The 17,247-nt window shown below is 38.1% G+C and overlaps 2 protein-coding genes across 3 annotated transcripts in view; one reads left to right on the top strand and one right to left on the bottom strand.

Moving 5' to 3' along the window:
* spata20 (spermatogenesis associated 20) overlaps nucleotides 1-1,343 on the bottom strand; it is a 56,573-nt gene extending 55,230 nt beyond the window's left edge. For both annotated transcript variants that reach the window (XM_007259141.4, XM_049464864.1), the window contains exon 1: nucleotides 1,067-1,343. In XM_007259141.4, the coding sequence (XP_007259203.4) occupies nucleotides 1,067-1,275 (209 nt within the window). In that variant the 5' untranslated portion in view covers nucleotides 1,276-1,343. The remainder of the gene's footprint in view (nucleotides 1-1,066) is intronic.
* A 1,544-nt stretch (nucleotides 1,344-2,887) lies between these two features.
* On the top strand, nucleotides 2,888-16,207 carry dhx8 (DEAH (Asp-Glu-Ala-His) box polypeptide 8). Its single transcript, XM_007259140.4, has 23 exons — nucleotides 2,888-3,046; nucleotides 4,221-4,306; nucleotides 4,556-4,628; nucleotides 4,784-4,872; nucleotides 5,001-5,107; nucleotides 5,614-6,072; nucleotides 6,184-6,328; nucleotides 6,435-6,638; nucleotides 6,831-6,918; nucleotides 7,958-8,055; nucleotides 8,157-8,304; nucleotides 9,081-9,262; nucleotides 9,905-10,099; nucleotides 10,249-10,434; nucleotides 10,955-11,165; nucleotides 11,333-11,514; nucleotides 11,634-11,774; nucleotides 12,465-12,620; nucleotides 12,748-12,885; nucleotides 13,460-13,588; nucleotides 13,785-13,981; nucleotides 14,547-14,726; nucleotides 14,844-16,207. Exons 1-23 carry the CDS (start codon nucleotides 2,938-2,940, stop codon nucleotides 15,061-15,063), a joined length of 3,723 nt encoding a protein of 1,240 aa, XP_007259202.3. The 5' UTR covers nucleotides 2,888-2,937; the 3' UTR covers nucleotides 15,064-16,207.
* Nucleotides 16,208-17,247: the final 1,040 nt, after the last annotated feature.

The raw sequence follows: 17,247 nt of genomic DNA, 5'->3' as shown, positions 1-17,247 counted from the left end.
TACTTTTGGTGTCTCCACTGTAACTCTTATATTTCAGTTAATTTAGGTGTGCGTATTCTAACACTAATATTTTGGCTAATTTGGGTGCCTCTACCCTAACTCTAATAGTTTAGCTACTTTGAGTGTCTCTACTGTAACACTAATATTTTAGCTACTTTGGGTGCCTCTACCCTAACTCTAATATTTTAGCTACTTTGAGTGTCTCTACTCTAACTCTAATATTTAGCTACTTTGGGTATCTCTACTGTAACTCTAATATTTAGCTACTGTGGTTGCCTCTACTCTAACTCAAATAGTTCAGCTACATTGGGTGTCTCTAGTCTAATTCTAATCTTTTAGCTTCTTTGAGTGTCTCTGTTCTAACTGTTCTAACTCTAATATTTAACTACTTTGGGTGTCTCTACTCTAAATCAAAAAGCTACAAGGTTTAGCTCTGTAGCTTCTCTTCTTCATTTAGTACCCAACACATGGTATTGCTGCTCAGTTTCTGCACTGAGGCAAGAAATTGTCAGTTGCCAGAAGTTGCTGACAGTTATTTCATTGCAGTGAAATATACTACTGGCTACTGAGTGTACTTATGCATCTTGATAAGTCTTATAATTAATTTCTTAATCAGTAGGTTAAGTTAGCTATGTTAGCAGGACAGCTAAGCTAGGTTATGTATGATAAACATGCACCCCAGCAGCAGCAGAGCTCGTTACCGAGCTAACGTTAGATTAGCTAATCTCGGGCACTAGCTCGCTTACTCTGCTCTCTGCCACTTAAGATAGCTAACACTAGCTAGCCACCTGCTGTCAGCTTGTTTGTTGTGTCATTATGTTTACTGTAACCGCAGCTCTTCTGCTGGACAGCTCGTTTATTGACTGGTTTGCCTGCACTGCACGCCGGCTGTAACACAGCTGAGTTTTTTTACATCAGTTAGCTAACTTAGCACACTGGGACACAGTGACAGTTAGCTAGCCAGCTAGTTAACTTGCCTTCCAACACAGGTATAAGTTAGCTAGTATTTCAGCTAGTGGCACAGCTCCTTCACCATTAAAACCGCCTTTATTCCTGCAGTTTTTACCTGAAGCTGCTGCTGTGCTGGGACGACCTGAAATTCAGAAGTCTAGGGTAGCTGTCAAAGTGTTGGGTGGGCGTGGGTTCAGAGCCCTGTCTGTTAAACAGAGTGCGAGTACGAGCTCTGTCTTTCCTCGAGAAAGCTCCACTAAGCAGCCTGGAGGGTCCGAAGCGTCTGGAAGAAGAGGGGGAACGAGTCCAGAGCAGTCTGAGCATCCTAACCCCGAGCACAGTCCCGCCTGGAGTGCCCACTGTGGCACAGCACTGACTGTGAAGCAGCGTGCAGTTCACAAACCCGCCACCAGAGGCCACTGGAGCTATTAGACTGAAGCTAATGCACCAGCTGAGCTCACTAGAGCCTCTAAATATCAAAATGCAAAAAACTAGTATTATTATTACCCAGAGACATTCAATTTACTTATTCTAGTTATTATTAGTCAATCATTTTTTATATAGCGTTCTTTAGAACAAAAACCTATGAAACATTTTAAAGTCTGTATCTTAAGATGCAGTATGTGTTTAGTCAAGTAGCTATATCCCTCATAGTAGTACACACAGTATTGTGTACACATCATGATTGTTTTATGCTATGATGCTATCTACTACATGTGTTCAATAAAACTTGCTGCTAACTGCTGCTAACTGCTCTTTCAGTCTTTCAATTTAATAAATTGTTCTTTCAATTTGACACTCTTCTCTCTCAACTTAAAGCTTTGTTTAGTGAAACTGAGGAAGAGATAAATAAAAATTAGCAAATCATTTATTGATTTGAAAGAACCTTTTGAGCCTCCAGCTAAATGTTACTATTTTTTTATAATAATAATATATTTAATATTTTCATACTTTATATGTTGGAGTAAAATGAACGTTGTTTAAATTCCAAATAAAAATATTGTCATTTAGAGCATTTATTTGCAGAAAATGAGAAATGGCTGAAATAACAAAAAAGATGCAGAGCTTTCAGACCTCAAATAATGCAAAGAAAACATGTTCATATTCATAAAGTTTTAAGAGCTCAGAAATCAATGTTTGTGTGGAATAACCCTGTTTTTTAATCAAGGTTTAATATAACTTGGCATGTTCTCCTCCATCAGTCTTACACACTGCTTTTGGATAACTTTAAATATATATATATTTATATATATATATATTTAAATATATACATTTATATGTTTATTCTTTAAAGTTATATATATATATATATATATATATATATATATATATATATATATATATATATATATATATATATATACATATATATATATATATATATATATATATTTTTTTTTTTTATTATTATTATTATTATTATTATTATTATTATTATTATTATTATTATTATTTTGTAAACAAAAAGTGCTACACAAACCAGAATATGTTTTATACATACAATTCTTAGTAGCCACATTTAGCTTTGATGACAGATTTGAACTCTTCCTGAGTATTGTTGTTTTTAAATGAATATGATCTTGTTTGCTTTACATTATTTTTCTTTTTTTTTGCAACTAATGGTCTTAAAGGCAATGTTATTTTGGAATATCAATGTTGGGGTTTGGAAGAAATGTTGTCAGTATTTTATAGAATAAAACAACAATGTTCATTTTACTCAAACATAAATAGCAAAATCTGAGAAACTATATATTTTTTAAAAAGGATCATTTGTCTGGAGCTGTATGTATGAACACCCAACAGAATACCCCACTGTATGTATGAGCTGTAAGTTATATTATAGTACAGTATGCTGGGTATGTGGTATGTGGGTATTTGTCCACAGGAGGGAGGCACTCCTCTCTTGTGGGCAGCTCCTTTACTCCGGAAGTAAAAGACGAGAGCGACAGTCTCCACTCTTCACAACAACACAGCAGAGGCTGAAACATGGTGGATGTGGGAGAAGACGAGCTGAAACAGCTTGAGTATCTGTCTCTAGTGTCTAAAGTCTGTACTGAGCTCGATAACCACTTGGGGATCAGCGACAAAGACCTGGGTAAGCGGTGAGGTTTAGTTATTTAAAAAAAACCGTAGCGTTAGTGAATCTAGCTTAGTTAGCTAGTTAGCTTAGCTAATGTGAGCTAACGTTCTAGCGGTGCGGAGTGAGCTCAGACTTCAGTGGCCTTTCTGAAGAAGTTCAGCTCGATATTTGTTCAAATTAGTCAGCCCTGTGTTCAGGAACATTTATACACGGTCTGAGAATGTTTGCTAAATCATTTAAGTATTGTAGATAAATCAGAATGATTATCTACAGTGGTTTAGCTAACGCTAGTTTAGTTAACCTGATGTTCTGTTATGCTACCATCGTTAGCACCGTAACGTTAGTTACTGAAACTCATAAATAAGCACGGCACGTAAACTACTAATTTAACATACTAACTTCGTATCATAGTTAGCTTAGTAACGTTAGCTAGGTTAACATTATTATATTCAATTGTCTGTGTATTTGTCGTTGTTGGTTTATTTTATTACTTTACCCGACACTGTTATTTAGCTAAACAATCGAAACCTCAAATTAGACATGTCCCGGTTAATAATAGATTTCCGCTATATTAGTTATATATCTTTTACATTTTAATGTGTTAAGTAAGTCTGTCGTTTGTTCTTTTAGCTACGTTATCTCAAACGTTTACAATGTATGGCGCAACAGGAATGTTCCCAAAATTACGTTTCACGTTGACTTTTATGAGGAGTGAGGAGTTTTCTACCTGTAGCTAAAGTTGTTGGTTTTGAAAGATGTTTTTGTAAATTTTTTGTAACAACGAATTCTCTTGTCCTCGTGTTTTCTGTAATCCTATTTTTAAATAGGCGATATACAAGTAACTTTTAGACTGTATTTTGTCATGAAGTCATACATACAGCTCTAAAAAATGAGACCACTTAATTTCTTAACACATTTTAAACTAATAACGCATCTAAATTTATAGTACAAATTATATTATTTTCAAAGGGTTTAAGTCCAGTGATCATTTTCAGAAGTAAAATATTTTTTACCTTTGTGAAAATTGAAAAGGTATCAGGAAGTTATATTTTTTCAGTTAGTAATGTTTAGGAAATTTCTCCACAGCTGAACACATTAATATATAAACTGTATATACTGTGTATTGAGGCTGCTTGCATGTATATTATTTCATTAATGCTAACACACACCCTCTTTATGATGTTTACAGCTGAGTTTGTCATCAGTCTTGCAGAGAAAAACCCAACATTTGATGGCTTCAAATCAGTGCTGCTCAAAAATGGAGCTGAGTTTACGGTGAGTGTGTGTTCTACTCTTTATATGTCAGCTGTGAGAATTGCTGTTACTTTGTTTACTGGGTTCACTTAGTGATCTGTATGAGCGTGCTGTAGTACAGAATAAATCCAGAATACTTTACATATTGAATATATTTGTCCAAAGAAGATAAAAGTGATACAGTAACCATTGCATGTAGGCCTGCACTGTTTGTGTACTTAATATAAAGTTTTTATAGATTTACTCATTAAGTTTCTTTATGCTCCACAGGACTCGCTCATCAGCAATCTGCTTCGTCTCATTCAAACCATGCGACCACCACCTGAACCATCCACAAGTAAAGGTTTGTCAGAAAGTTATCATCTTAATAAATCATTTTATTATTTATTGAAGTTAAGTAATTCTGTTTTGAGCATAATATGAAATTCTGACTATGTGCCATTGGTAAACTAGACTAGCATTTTATTGTGTATGTATGTATTTTTATGCATTGTGTAGGTGAGCCGGTTGTCAAGCCAAAGAGTGAGAAAGACAAGTTAAAGGAGCTGTTTCCAGCCCTCTGCAGACCAGACAATCCCACCACCAGGGTAACAAGAATCACACTTGTTTATACTGACAGTGACAACCGTGTGTTGCAGTTGTGTGCATTCAGCTACATATATTTTAAACTAAATCATAACACATAGATAATAATTTGTTCTTTGTTGTTGACCAGACCATGCTGGATGAAGATGATGTGAAGGTTGCAGCCGATGCAATGAAAGAGTTGGAGATGTTTATGCCCAGTGCTTGTGGACCAGACACAAAGAGCAGCAAACACAGGTGGGATTCATGTTACTTGAAGCTCAGTGATACTGTAGAATTCTGTTCTACATTTGCTTTCATTGTATACCATGTAAAACAAGTAAGACTTCAGAATTTACATAACCTTCAGTATACGATGTTAAAAGATTTTGGAACCTGTTTGTTGGTCTGTTCAAGAAGACATTTTAACACAAAATAAAGAAAAACGGCTGGATTTAGTGATTTAAAAACATGGGGAAACGAAAAAACATATTCTTGACCGACAGTAATGATAAACATGTCAAGTAATTATGCTTGATTTAAGAATTATTATTTTACTTTAATCTAGCATCAAACAAAATGTATAGAGCTGGTTATTGTAATATTCAATGGATGTGTCTTTGACTGTTTAAGAAAATGTTTTTTAAATAAATTTTGTTAATATTTAAGATATATTAAAGCTCGAAATTGTTTCCTAATATGTTTGTTTAATTATTTTGAGTTTAATTATGTCAGATTTGTAACAATATTGGTATTTTCTTTAGATCTGAAGGTGCCAGCAGCAGCAAGAAAAGTCGCAGAAGCCGCAGTCGGAGCAGAGATCGAGACAGAGAAAGAGACAGAGATCGAGACAGGGACCGGGATAGAGACAGGGACAGGAGGAGACGTCACCGCTCACGTTCACGCTCCCGCTCTAGATCTCGTTCTCCAGTTAAGGAGAGAAGACGCAAGACCCGCTGGCATTCCCGCAGTCGGTCCAGGAGTCCTGGCCGAGGAGATCGTGGAGAAAGAGGAGAACGAGGGGATAAAGGAGATAGAGAACGAGGGGATAGAGGAGATAGAGAACGAGGGGATAGAGGAGATAGAGAAAAGGTTTCAGACCGCTGGAAGGACAAACATGTGGACCGCCCACCCCCAGAGGAGCCATCAGTGGGAGACATCTACAATGGCAAAGTCACCAGCATCATGCAGTTTGGCTGTTTTGTTCAGCTAGAGGGGTTGAGGTTAGTCCTAATTATGATGTACCACACCTGCAATATCATATTTTTGAATATGTAATGTTAAATAAACTGAACATAAGATTTAGAATATTGCTTTCTTTTTCTCTCTTGAAGGAAACGTTGGGAAGGGTTGGTTCACATCTCTGAACTTAGGAGAGAGGGCAGAGTGGCAAATGTGGCAGACGTGGTCAGCAAAGGTCAAAGGGTCAAAGTCAAGGTGTTGTCCTTTACAGGCTCTAAGACCAGTCTCAGCATGAAGGTAAGTGGAGAAAAACAAGCAAGCACAAGATGGCTAAACATCTACAACCTTTTTACTGCCTCAGCTGAGCCTGTGTTCATGAATTCCTTGTTTTGATTTTTCTCAGGATGTTGACCAAGACACGGGTGAGGACTTGAACCCCAACAGGAGAAGGAATGTTGGGGGAGAGGGTCAGGAAGAATCAGCCATGAGGAACCCAGACAGACCCACCAACCTTAATCTGGGTCATGCTCCTGAGGTGGAGGATGACACACTAGAACGCAAGAGACTCACCAAGATCTCTGATCCTGAGAAATGGGAGATCAAACAAGTATGTGATTGTACTGATGAAAAATTATACTATTTTGTGTTCAGCTCCTCTAGGTGGCAGCATTGTCTTTATTGATGGAAACTGAACTGAGCTGTGTTGCCACAGTTTAAGATTTTAGCTATACATATATGCAGAGTATTAGTGCATTAGTAATCAGGTGCAGGTTTATTAATTATTCATTTCTTTCTGTAGATGATTGCTGCTAATGTCCTCTCAAAAGAAGAGTTCCCAGACTTTGATGAGGAAACTGGGATCCTGCCTAAAGTTGATGATGAAGAAGGTATGCTATCATGTCTTAAGCATTAATGGGTCATATACTGAAACTTAAGAAAAAAGGTGCTACAAAAGGCACTTTGCGATATGCTTTTGAAGAACCATTTGTATTTATGTAAGGAGCCATTTTGTAAAAGTGAGCGTGAAGAACATTTGCAGGATGAGTCAAATGTTGCAGGACACTTGTATTTTTAGAAACCAAATATGGCAGCCATGTTTCAGACAAAACATGAAAGGTAGACCTTCACCCATTGCTTGCTGGAGCATTTAAATAAGTTATTTTCCTTTTTGTGTTGTGTCCTGCGACTTTTGATTCACCCTGTACGTTGTGATCTTTTAAATCTTAAAAAAGGCTCTTTACATTGAGTCTACTTATGTTCTGTGTGCCAGAACAACACCTATGTTATGTAAATTCCTGAACATTGAACAATGAATATTGCCCATTATTTTATTTTCCTTTTACATCATTTAAAAAAAAAAATATTTTTTTACTTGCTCGTGTGAGTCTGAAATTAGTGAACGGTAAAAGTAGGGCTTTTGAGAGATCAAATAAAATTTAGCCAATCGATTTGGAAAAAGGTTTGTTCAAAGATTTGTTCATCTATCACAGTAATATCTTGTGGACATTCAGGCACTTTTTTCAGACCTTTTTTTGTCTTTAAGTTCAAAATGATCCCAATAAGCAGACCCAAGTTTTTCTTGAGATATTTCCATTTCACAATGCTAATTGATTATTAGCAGTAAATAATAAAGCAATGCAACATGTTTGGGATTGTTCTCCACGAAAAATGATTACAATGATTTGCATCTCTTTTAAAATGTGGACAAAATGTGCATTTTGAGACAGGCACATGGCTTTTTTCGGTTTAGATATGTATTTTAAAAAGCAGTGTATCGATACACTGTAATTCAAATGAATAGATTCAGTTCAAATCTGAGTTTCAAGTTTGACATCACTGCCTAAAATAAACATCACTCAATGTGTGAAATCAATATCTTACCTTCTACTGTCTCTTTCTCTCTCTGTCTCTCTCTTTCTCTCTCAGATGAGGACCTTGAAATTGAACTGGTGGAAGAAGAACCGCCTTTCCTGCGTGGGCACACCAAACAGAGCATGGATATGAGTCCTGTGAAAATTGTGAAGGTCATTAAACATTCTGATCAGCACACATTCTCTGTCACAGGTTGGTGAAGTGTACGTAGTTGATCTTTACCTATTTGTTTTTTTCCCCTCATCTCTTGCAGAACCCTGATGGCTCACTGTCTCAGGCAGCCATGATGCAGAGTGCTCTGGCTAAAGAGCGAAGGGAAGTGAAGCAGGCACAGCGGGAAGCTGAGATGGACTCCATCCCCATGGGCCTCAACAAACACTGGGTCGACCCTCTGCCTGACAGTATGTTCTTGTGCATTTGCTTTTCTTTATTTCTTTACTGTGAAATCTGTTATGCCCTGACTTGTATGATTTGCCACATTGGGCTACAATACAAACTTAGAAACACTAAAATTATTATTTGTATGTACTGATGTGCCATAAGTTATGGCATAGCAGTATGGTAATTTGGTTAATGGCTTGGGAATGCCCATCCGTACCTGTGTAAGTTGTTAAGTCTTATCATGAATGACTAAAACTCTGGCCCAGATTGTCCTAGTAAGCCAGTGTGAATTACCGGCATTTGAGTGAGGGCTGAGAGTGGGACACAATACTAGTTCCTGTCCTGGGATGTTTGTAAGTTTTGTAAAATGTTTTGTATTCTACTAATCTAAGTAGCAATAATTCTGCTCATACAGATAGTCACTGTCCAATATGTTCTTAGATATAGTGGTCAGGCCCTAGTATCAAGCCTGTTGTCAGTGATTTTGGAAGATGATTCCAGTGATAAGTTTTGGGTTTAGAATGCTTTCCTCTTATTTCCTGTGCATTCTGTGTGTCTTGAACATTAAATGATAAGACCAGTGTTACATAATGTTGAGTTTCAGCCTGTGGCCTGATGTCCATCTGGTTTCCTGCACCCTTTTAAGGGCGGATGGTAGGATTGGCTGCAGTTATCTCTGCTCCCTATATGCCCTCTGGCCTGGCAAGACTCCATCATGTTAGTCTCTCAATAAATGCATTTTCCTTTCTCTCCACACCCTCCCCTCTTCCTCCCCACCTCCACAACCCACGTACAGCGGATGGAAGGCAGATTGCCGCCAACATGAGGGGCATCGGCATGATGCCCAATGACATCCCTGAGTGGAAGAAACATGCTTTCGGCGGCAATAAGGCCTCATATGGAAAGAAGACACAGCTGTCCATCATTGAGCAGAGAGAGAGTCTGCCCATCTACAAGCTTAAAGAGCAACTCATTCAGGTACATGCTTTGTTAATCACAGTGTAGAAGTTTATTTACAACCCAAAATAACACATCTTTCCACATGCCTCACTTTTAAGCTCTTCTTACAAAATGATTGATACCAATGAATAAATGCTTGTTAAAACATAACAAGCAATACTTGTTCTAGACACCTAGATAACCTCTACTTTTAGCCTTTCTTTGATTGAAGCATTAGCTCGGTCAGTCTAATTTGGCTAGTAACTAAGCTAATAAGTATAAGGCTTTATTCTAGCACTCCCTTAAAAGGTTATTTTTGCATATAAACCAATTGAAGACAGTCTACAGCTGATACAAAGAACACATGATAAAGTGCCTCATTGTGTAAATGTGACTAGAAATGCATTTTTCTGATATTTTGATTGGATATCAGTCCCGATATTTACAAAATTAGCTGTGTATGTTATTAGCTTCTGTTCATATTAGCATTGTGGCTGTTAACAGCACGTTCCAGTTTAAACCCCTTCGCAGCCATTGATTGTACTGGTAGTGAGTGAAACATTCAAAAATAAACCTTTTTAAAAACCTGTTTACATAAGCTCTATGTAACATGCCTATGCCTGGTAAAAATACTGGCAACATGTCACAACCTTCTAATATCCTATGTTCCTCTCATTGCAGGCTGTTCATGATAACCAGATTCTGATTGTGATTGGAGAGACGGGCTCTGGGAAAACCACTCAAATCACTCAGTACCTAGCTGAGGCCGGATACACAACACGTGGGAAGATAGGGTGCACACAACCCAGAAGAGTGGCTGCCATGTCTGTGGCTAAGAGAGTGTCTGAAGAGTATGGGTGTTGTTTGGGACAGGAGGTAAATACTGGTGGAAATTTGTTATAGTTGTTACATATTTAGCATCCATGTTTGAGTGAATGTTTTGCCCTGTTTGCCATGACTTAACCCTTGTATGTATAAGTGATCAGAGCTTTACATTTTTTGTTTCTTTCTTCTTGTGATTGCAGGTTGGTTATACCATCCGTTTTGAGGATTGTACGAGTCCGGAGACTGTCATCAAGTACATGACGGACGGTATGCTGCTGAGAGAGTGCCTGATTGACCCTGATTTGGGCCAGTATGCCATCATTATGTTGGACGAGGCTCACGAGAGAACCATCCACACTGATGTACTCTTCGGCTTACTTAAAAAGGTATGGACTTGCTGCAAAGCATTAATTGCAGTGGTGTTGAATATGTATATTGACATGTCAAAGGTCATTGGTTAGAAAGTAGTATTGTTTAGGACCCCCTCTAGCTCAGTGAAGAGCAGCAGCAGCTCCATAAGGCATTCTTTCCACTGGTGGATGGGTGACAAATAAAAGGGTGTAGAGCCATGCTGCCTGTTTAATAGGGAAGTTTATATCTGAAGGATTTTTAGTACAAATGGTCCTCTCCATTGCATTCCATGTACAGTTGACTGTTGACTTGAATTTTCCAGAATGCTTCAAGAATAGTTCTTATCTAATGGCATATTATTATACAGATGCCAAATGTCAATGTTCCAGAAGTATACAACAGGGCTACAAACCTTGGTTTCTTAGTGTGTTGGTTAAGTTCTTATTTTTGTGAGGATAAATACAGTTAGTAACAGTTGGTGCCTACATTTCTTCTTTTGGACATTTCTTGAGCAACTTCTAACTTCATATGTATTTTTCCTTTTTACTTTTTCAGACAGTACAGAAGCGCACAGACATGAAGCTCATTGTGACATCTGCTACACTGGATGCTGTGAAGTTCTCACAGTATTTCTATGAAGCCCCCATTTTCACCATCCCTGGTCGTACCTACCCTGTAGAAGTTCTATACACTAAAGAACCTGAGACAGACTACCTGGATGCCAGTTTAATAACGGTCATGCAGATCCACCTCACAGAGCCTCCAGGTAACCACCCAGTATTTTATGATTACACAGGTGCAAGTATTGCACTGTAATTATATGAGGCATTTTCACCATCCCAATCTAGAAGACAGCCTATTATACATCTTTTCATTAAATCTTAGTCACTGCCAGTCATCACACCAGTAACCTTTTTTTGTTTTTACCTTCAGGCGACATTCTGGTGTTCTTGACGGGTCAGGAAGAAATCGACACGGCGTGCGAGATCCTTTACGAGCGAATGAAATCACTCGGACCTGACGTTCCTGAGTTGATCATTCTGCCTGTGTACTCTGCCTTGCCCAGCGAGATGCAGACCAGGATCTTTGACCCAGCTCCACCTGGAAGCAGAAAGGTAGGATATGATTTGTAAACTGGTACAAACTACTGCGGGTTGCCTTTAAACAAAACATATGTAAACATTACATGTATATAAAATATATGTATGTGCATTTCTCTTTAATATATCTGTAGGTGGTCATTGCTACAAACATTGCTGAGACTTCACTGACCATTGATGGGATCTACTATGTGGTGGATCCAGGTTTTGTCAAGCAGAAAGTGTACAACTCCAAAACAGGCATTGACCAGCTAGTGGTGACTCCAATCTCTCAGGTATGTTTCTGTTTTATAATTGCTTGGCCACTTAACCATGGTTCCCGCAGTTCCCTAAAGTTTTGAAATGTCTTAAATGAAAATCCTGGTAATTAAGGTCTTACATTTCCTAGAAATTCACTGTAGGTATTACATTTTCATACCATGCATTTAATGCCAGTGGAAAAAAAACAGTGGCCCACCGTAAACAGGTAATCCGGGGAGAGAACTAACGTCAGTGGAGAGCTAGCTAACATTAGCAGCAAGCTAGCTATGTTACCCAGGAAAGAAGTATGGTTAGCGGCGAGCTTCCCAGCGAGTTGGCTAAGCTACCAGGAAGAGAACTAAGGTTAGCGAAGGTTTCCAGTACAATCATATTCTCCCAAAGAAATTATGACTACACTTTATTGAGGTCTTACAAAGCATTAAATTTGACTTTTAAATTTAAAAGAACCCTGTTAACACAATCAAACAAAACCTTCTTTTGCTCATCTTTTACAGTAAAGGTTAAACATATCTTAAAATGCAAGTGCATAGAAAAAATTAATACTTTGAAATGTGTAACTTTTTTTTTTGCCAAGTAAACTTCATAGCCCCTCCCAAAATTGCAATTAAAACTAATGGGAGGATAAACAAAAAAATCCTCACTTGATCACAATGAAAATACAGTATTAAGTTTCTTCTCTTAAAAATCTCTGTTTGACATTCCAGGCCCAAGCTAAGCAACGAGCAGGCAGAGCTGGTAGGACTGGACCTGGGAAGTGCTACAGACTGTATACAGAACGTGCGTACAGAGACGAGATGCTCACCACCAACGTACCTGAGATCCAGAGAACTAACTTGGCCAGCACTGTGCTTTCTCTCAAGGTGTGACACATTTAAACACATTTATAGACTTCACTTTGTTTCTCACTTTGACCTTATTGTAGAAAACAGCTTCCATGTTAACATATCCATCTTAGTAAATATGTTGTTTATTATCTCTTCTGTTCAGGCTATGGGCATCAATGATCTGCTATCATTTGACTTCATGGACGCCCCTCCTATGGAGACTTTAATCACAGCTATGGAACAGCTGTATACGCTAGGAGCTCTGGATGATGAGGGACTGCTCACTCGTCTTGGACGCAGGGTATGATCTACTGAGCACTGTGTTTCTGTATATTGTTTGTATTATGAGCACAATATTTGCCGTTTACTGAGAACTAGGCGATAAAAAGATTAAATTGTATTATTGCGCACGATATGATATTACACATCCCTAACTGAGAAAAATACAAGAATTTGATCAGATTTGTAACAGAAGTCAATGATCCAGAATGTCATGATACTAATAATACTCTCCAGATATGATACTGGACAGATATAATCTGTCTCTAGTAGATATATAATGGAGTAATGTGAACAGTGTGAATTATTCTTTTGCTAAAAACACCAAAAAAGTAGTACCCTGGTGTGGTAATTAGGGGTAGGTAATATTGCATGATATTTCAGGGTATAATATTGATCACAAGGTTCAAAAATGTTGGCACTGCTTTAGGTGGAGCCGGGGTACTATATTGTACTATCTAAAACCATTTTGTATTGCAGTTCCTACACCATTGCATCCCAGTTGTGTTTTAGTATTTAATTATGATGTATATGTTTAGACAATATGAAGATGAATGCTAAACAATCCTGCCTCCACCCTCTTCTGTTTCTCTCAGATGGCTGAGTTCCCTCTGGAGCCCATGTTGTGTAAGATGCTCATCATGTCTGTCCACCTGGGCTGCAGTGAAGAGATGCTGACCATCGTGTCCATGCTCTCTGTGCAGAACGTTTTCTACAGGCCGAAGGTAATTTTGCAGGACTCTTGCTCCTGTCACACTTCATACTGTTCCTGGATTGTTACTGGCTACATGATCAGATAAGACTAGATATGATCAGCATTAAAGCACTCTGAAGAAGATCATAGGATTAGCATGGCAGTGTTAAGGAAATATTGTTTTTATATCAAGATACTTAATATCATACGTACATATTATATTTCAGGACAAACAGGCCCTGGCTGACCAGAAGAAGGCCAAGTTCCACCAGCCTGAGGGAGACCACCTGACCCTCCTGGCTGTGTACAACTCTTGGAAGAACAACAAGTTCTCTAATCCTTGGTGCTATGAAAACTTTATTCAGGCACGGTCTTTGCGGCGTGCACAGGATATCCGTAAACAGATGCTGGGCATCATGGACCGGTGAGAAATTTTATTGTACAGTTTTGGAACATCTAGCCTGCATTTAGCTCACTCTGCGGAAACCTTACAATGCTTTTACAGGGTGTCTGTGGAGCCTTAAAAAAAATCTTAAAAGGTCTTAAATTTGTTCAGCCAAAAAAAAAAAAAAAGGCATTGGCTTGTCCTAAATCTTCTACCAAAAGTTTTAAAATGGCATACAATCAATGTAGATTTAGTTTTATTGTCCAAATATAATTTAGAAGTTAGCATACTGATCTAGCGGCACAATAATCCTTGGATCTTATTAATATGATACTGTGGGCATGGGTATGGGAAATTGAATTAAAACGGAACTGGGTGGATAACCCACAAGAACACTTGCATTTATATTTGGTTGAAATATTGGTTTGTCAGAAAATAATCACAAGCTTTGCCATTTTGGTTTTAGAAAAGTGGTCTTATTGTTTTCCAGATTGGTATTAAAGGTCTTATTAAAGTTTTATTTCCCATACCTGCAGATTTCCTGCCTTAGATTGGATTCTGAGCAGACATTGTAATATTGTTTATCTTTTCTTTTTCTTTCTAGACACAAATTGGACGTATTCTCTTGTGGCAAGGCCACAGTTCGAGTACAGAAGGCAATCTGCAGTGGTTTCTTCCGTAACGCTGCCAAGAAAGACCCTCAAGAAGGTTACAGAACCCTCATTGACCAGCAGGTGGTTTACATCCACCCTTCCAGTGCTCTGTTTAACCGCCAGCCTGAGTGGTATGTTGACATGAAAAGTGTGAAGATAACAGTGATTTTACAGCCCTGTAATTGCATATTCTTTGTTAATCCTTTGCTTTAGTCTAATGTGACTTCTCCTTTTTCATCTTCCTGCAGGGTGGTGTACCATGAATTAGTCTTGACCACCAAAGAGTATATGAGGGAGGTGACCACCATTGACCCCCGCTGGCTGGTGGAGTTTGCTCCAGCCTTCTTTAAAGTGTCTGATCCGACTCGCCTCAGCAAACAGAAGAAACAGCAGCGCCTGGAGCCTCTGTACAACCGTTACGAGGAGCCCAACGCATGGCGAATCTCCAGAGCTTTCCGCAGGCGGTAGAACACTCCTACAAGATCTCTATAGACTGCCTTTGTCCAGTACTGCTGTTAAGGGGTAGATCCACACCTACCTACACAGTGAAAACAGGCTGGATTGCTCCAACACGAATGTTAAAGATTTGGACCCTTTCACCATCATTTTTTCCCTTTAACTATTTATCGATTTAAGGGAAACTTCTCAGTTTAAAGAAAACTTTAGATTTTGAATAAACCAACTTACGACATGTTGTAAATTATTGTAAAATGTTTCAGATTAAACTTTTTTTAAAGGTCTTTATGTGTAAAAGCATGTAGATTTAATCTGAATCTTTAGATCTGAATTTCAAATACCTCCTTACTCCCTATATAGTGAACGCAAGTCATAAAACAACAACATTTATAAGCAGATAGCACTAGATTTCAGATATCAACATGTAAATACTGTTCCATTACAAATATAGAATGCTCTGTTTAGATTGAGAATCCATAATTTTGTTCCTTGCATCGCACGCTACAGAGATTACAGTGTAATTTGGGATTGGACCCCTTTCCAGCTTCTTGGTGGTTTTAAGGTCTCACTGAGGTACTATTGAGGTACTATTGAGATACGTTAGAGGTACAGATGGCCCATACATTGCTAGCATGCTCATGAAAGTGTTTCCATCTATGTGAGGTTTTTAAAAATATTTGGATATGTGTAATTGTAACCTCCTTACTGATTTGAAGTAGGCGTGTCAGAGCAGGGCAACCACAGATGTTCAGGGCAGTGTGTCTGCTGTAATACAGGGGTCCTAGAGTATATCTGGCCAAGCAGCTCTTATGCAAAAATCAGTTTATTTTCTGTTGCATAACAGATCCTCCAAGACTGCCTGAAGTGCTGGCAGGGAAGGAGGTCATGATCGATCCAGTTCTTACTGTTAGTTCTTCTGTTTTCCTGTCTGGAACCGTCCTTATTTAGGATTTACTGTCATTTATGGACCATGACTCAACACAGGATCAACATGCACAACCCAGACCAGCTTTTATTGTAATCGCGTTTCACGGCAGGAAATGATTGGGAATTGAAATGTGCAGAAGTTTTTTCTATTGTTAACCCCTCAGTTGTGTTTTATTATCTGGGATCATTTCCGTTCTGTGTTTATAATAAACTTTCCCACTTAAAAAGGCTGGTTGTGTAACCATTGTCAGTGATGTTTTATATGCTGTCTTACAAAAGTATTTAACCCCTTTAAAACAAAGGAGATTTGTTTAATACAAATTAATTATTCACCTCATCACATTTTACTTTGAATTACCATCTATAATATATATATATATATATATATATATATATATATATATTTTTTAATGTGACCCGTTTCTGACATTTATCAGAACAGTTTACATTGTGGCCTAAATTGCAATTTATAATGTCAGATTGAGAGGCTGTAAACACGGCCACCCAGATAACATATCTATGTACATAGTTTTGAGAAGGTTTTAGATTTAAAACACATTTACTTGCTGTATGAATGTTGCCAATGTGATATTGGTTTAGTATGGCTTAAAAAGTATGACATTACCAATGGAAAATTCCTATTTACAACTGCTGGCTATGAATAATAAGTTCAACTTATATAGCGCCTTTCCCAAACTTGCGTAATTGAAGGATTTTGCCCTAATGATGATACCATGGTCACAGAGCGGTGAGCAGTGATTCTACAGATGTTACTGGAAAAAGATCACACTGGTTGGAGCTGACAGAAAGCCTTTATAGTACAGTACAGGCCAAAAGTTTGGACATGTCTTCTCATTCAATGCGTTTTCTTTATTTTCATGACTATTTACATTGTAGCTTCTCACTGAAAGCATCAAAACTATGAATGAACACGTGGAGTTATGTATTTAACAAAAAATGACCTGGCCCTGTCACTGGACCTTAACCCAATCGAGATGGTTTGGGGTGAGCTGGACCGCAGAGTGAAGGCGAAGGGGCCAACAAGTGCTAAAACACCTCTGGAAACTCCTTCAAGACTGCTGGAAAACCATTTCAGGTGACCACCTCTTGACGCTCATTGAGAGAATGCCAAGAGTGTGCAAAGCAGTAATCAGAGCAAACGGTGGCTATTTTGAAGAAACTAGAATATATATTTATTTTTTTAATTTATCTCACCTTTTTTTGTTAAAGGTACATTCTGTAGGAAAAAAAAAGAGAGCGAGGGTGTGA

The sequence above is a fragment of the Astyanax mexicanus genome, chromosome 15, assembly GCF_023375975.1.
Source record: "Astyanax mexicanus isolate ESR-SI-001 chromosome 15, AstMex3_surface, whole genome shotgun sequence".
Lineage (NCBI taxonomy): Eukaryota > Metazoa > Chordata > Actinopteri > Characiformes > Acestrorhamphidae > Astyanax > Astyanax mexicanus.
Note: the sequence above shows the minus strand (reverse complement) of the source record. Positions and strands in the feature narration are given on the sequence as shown.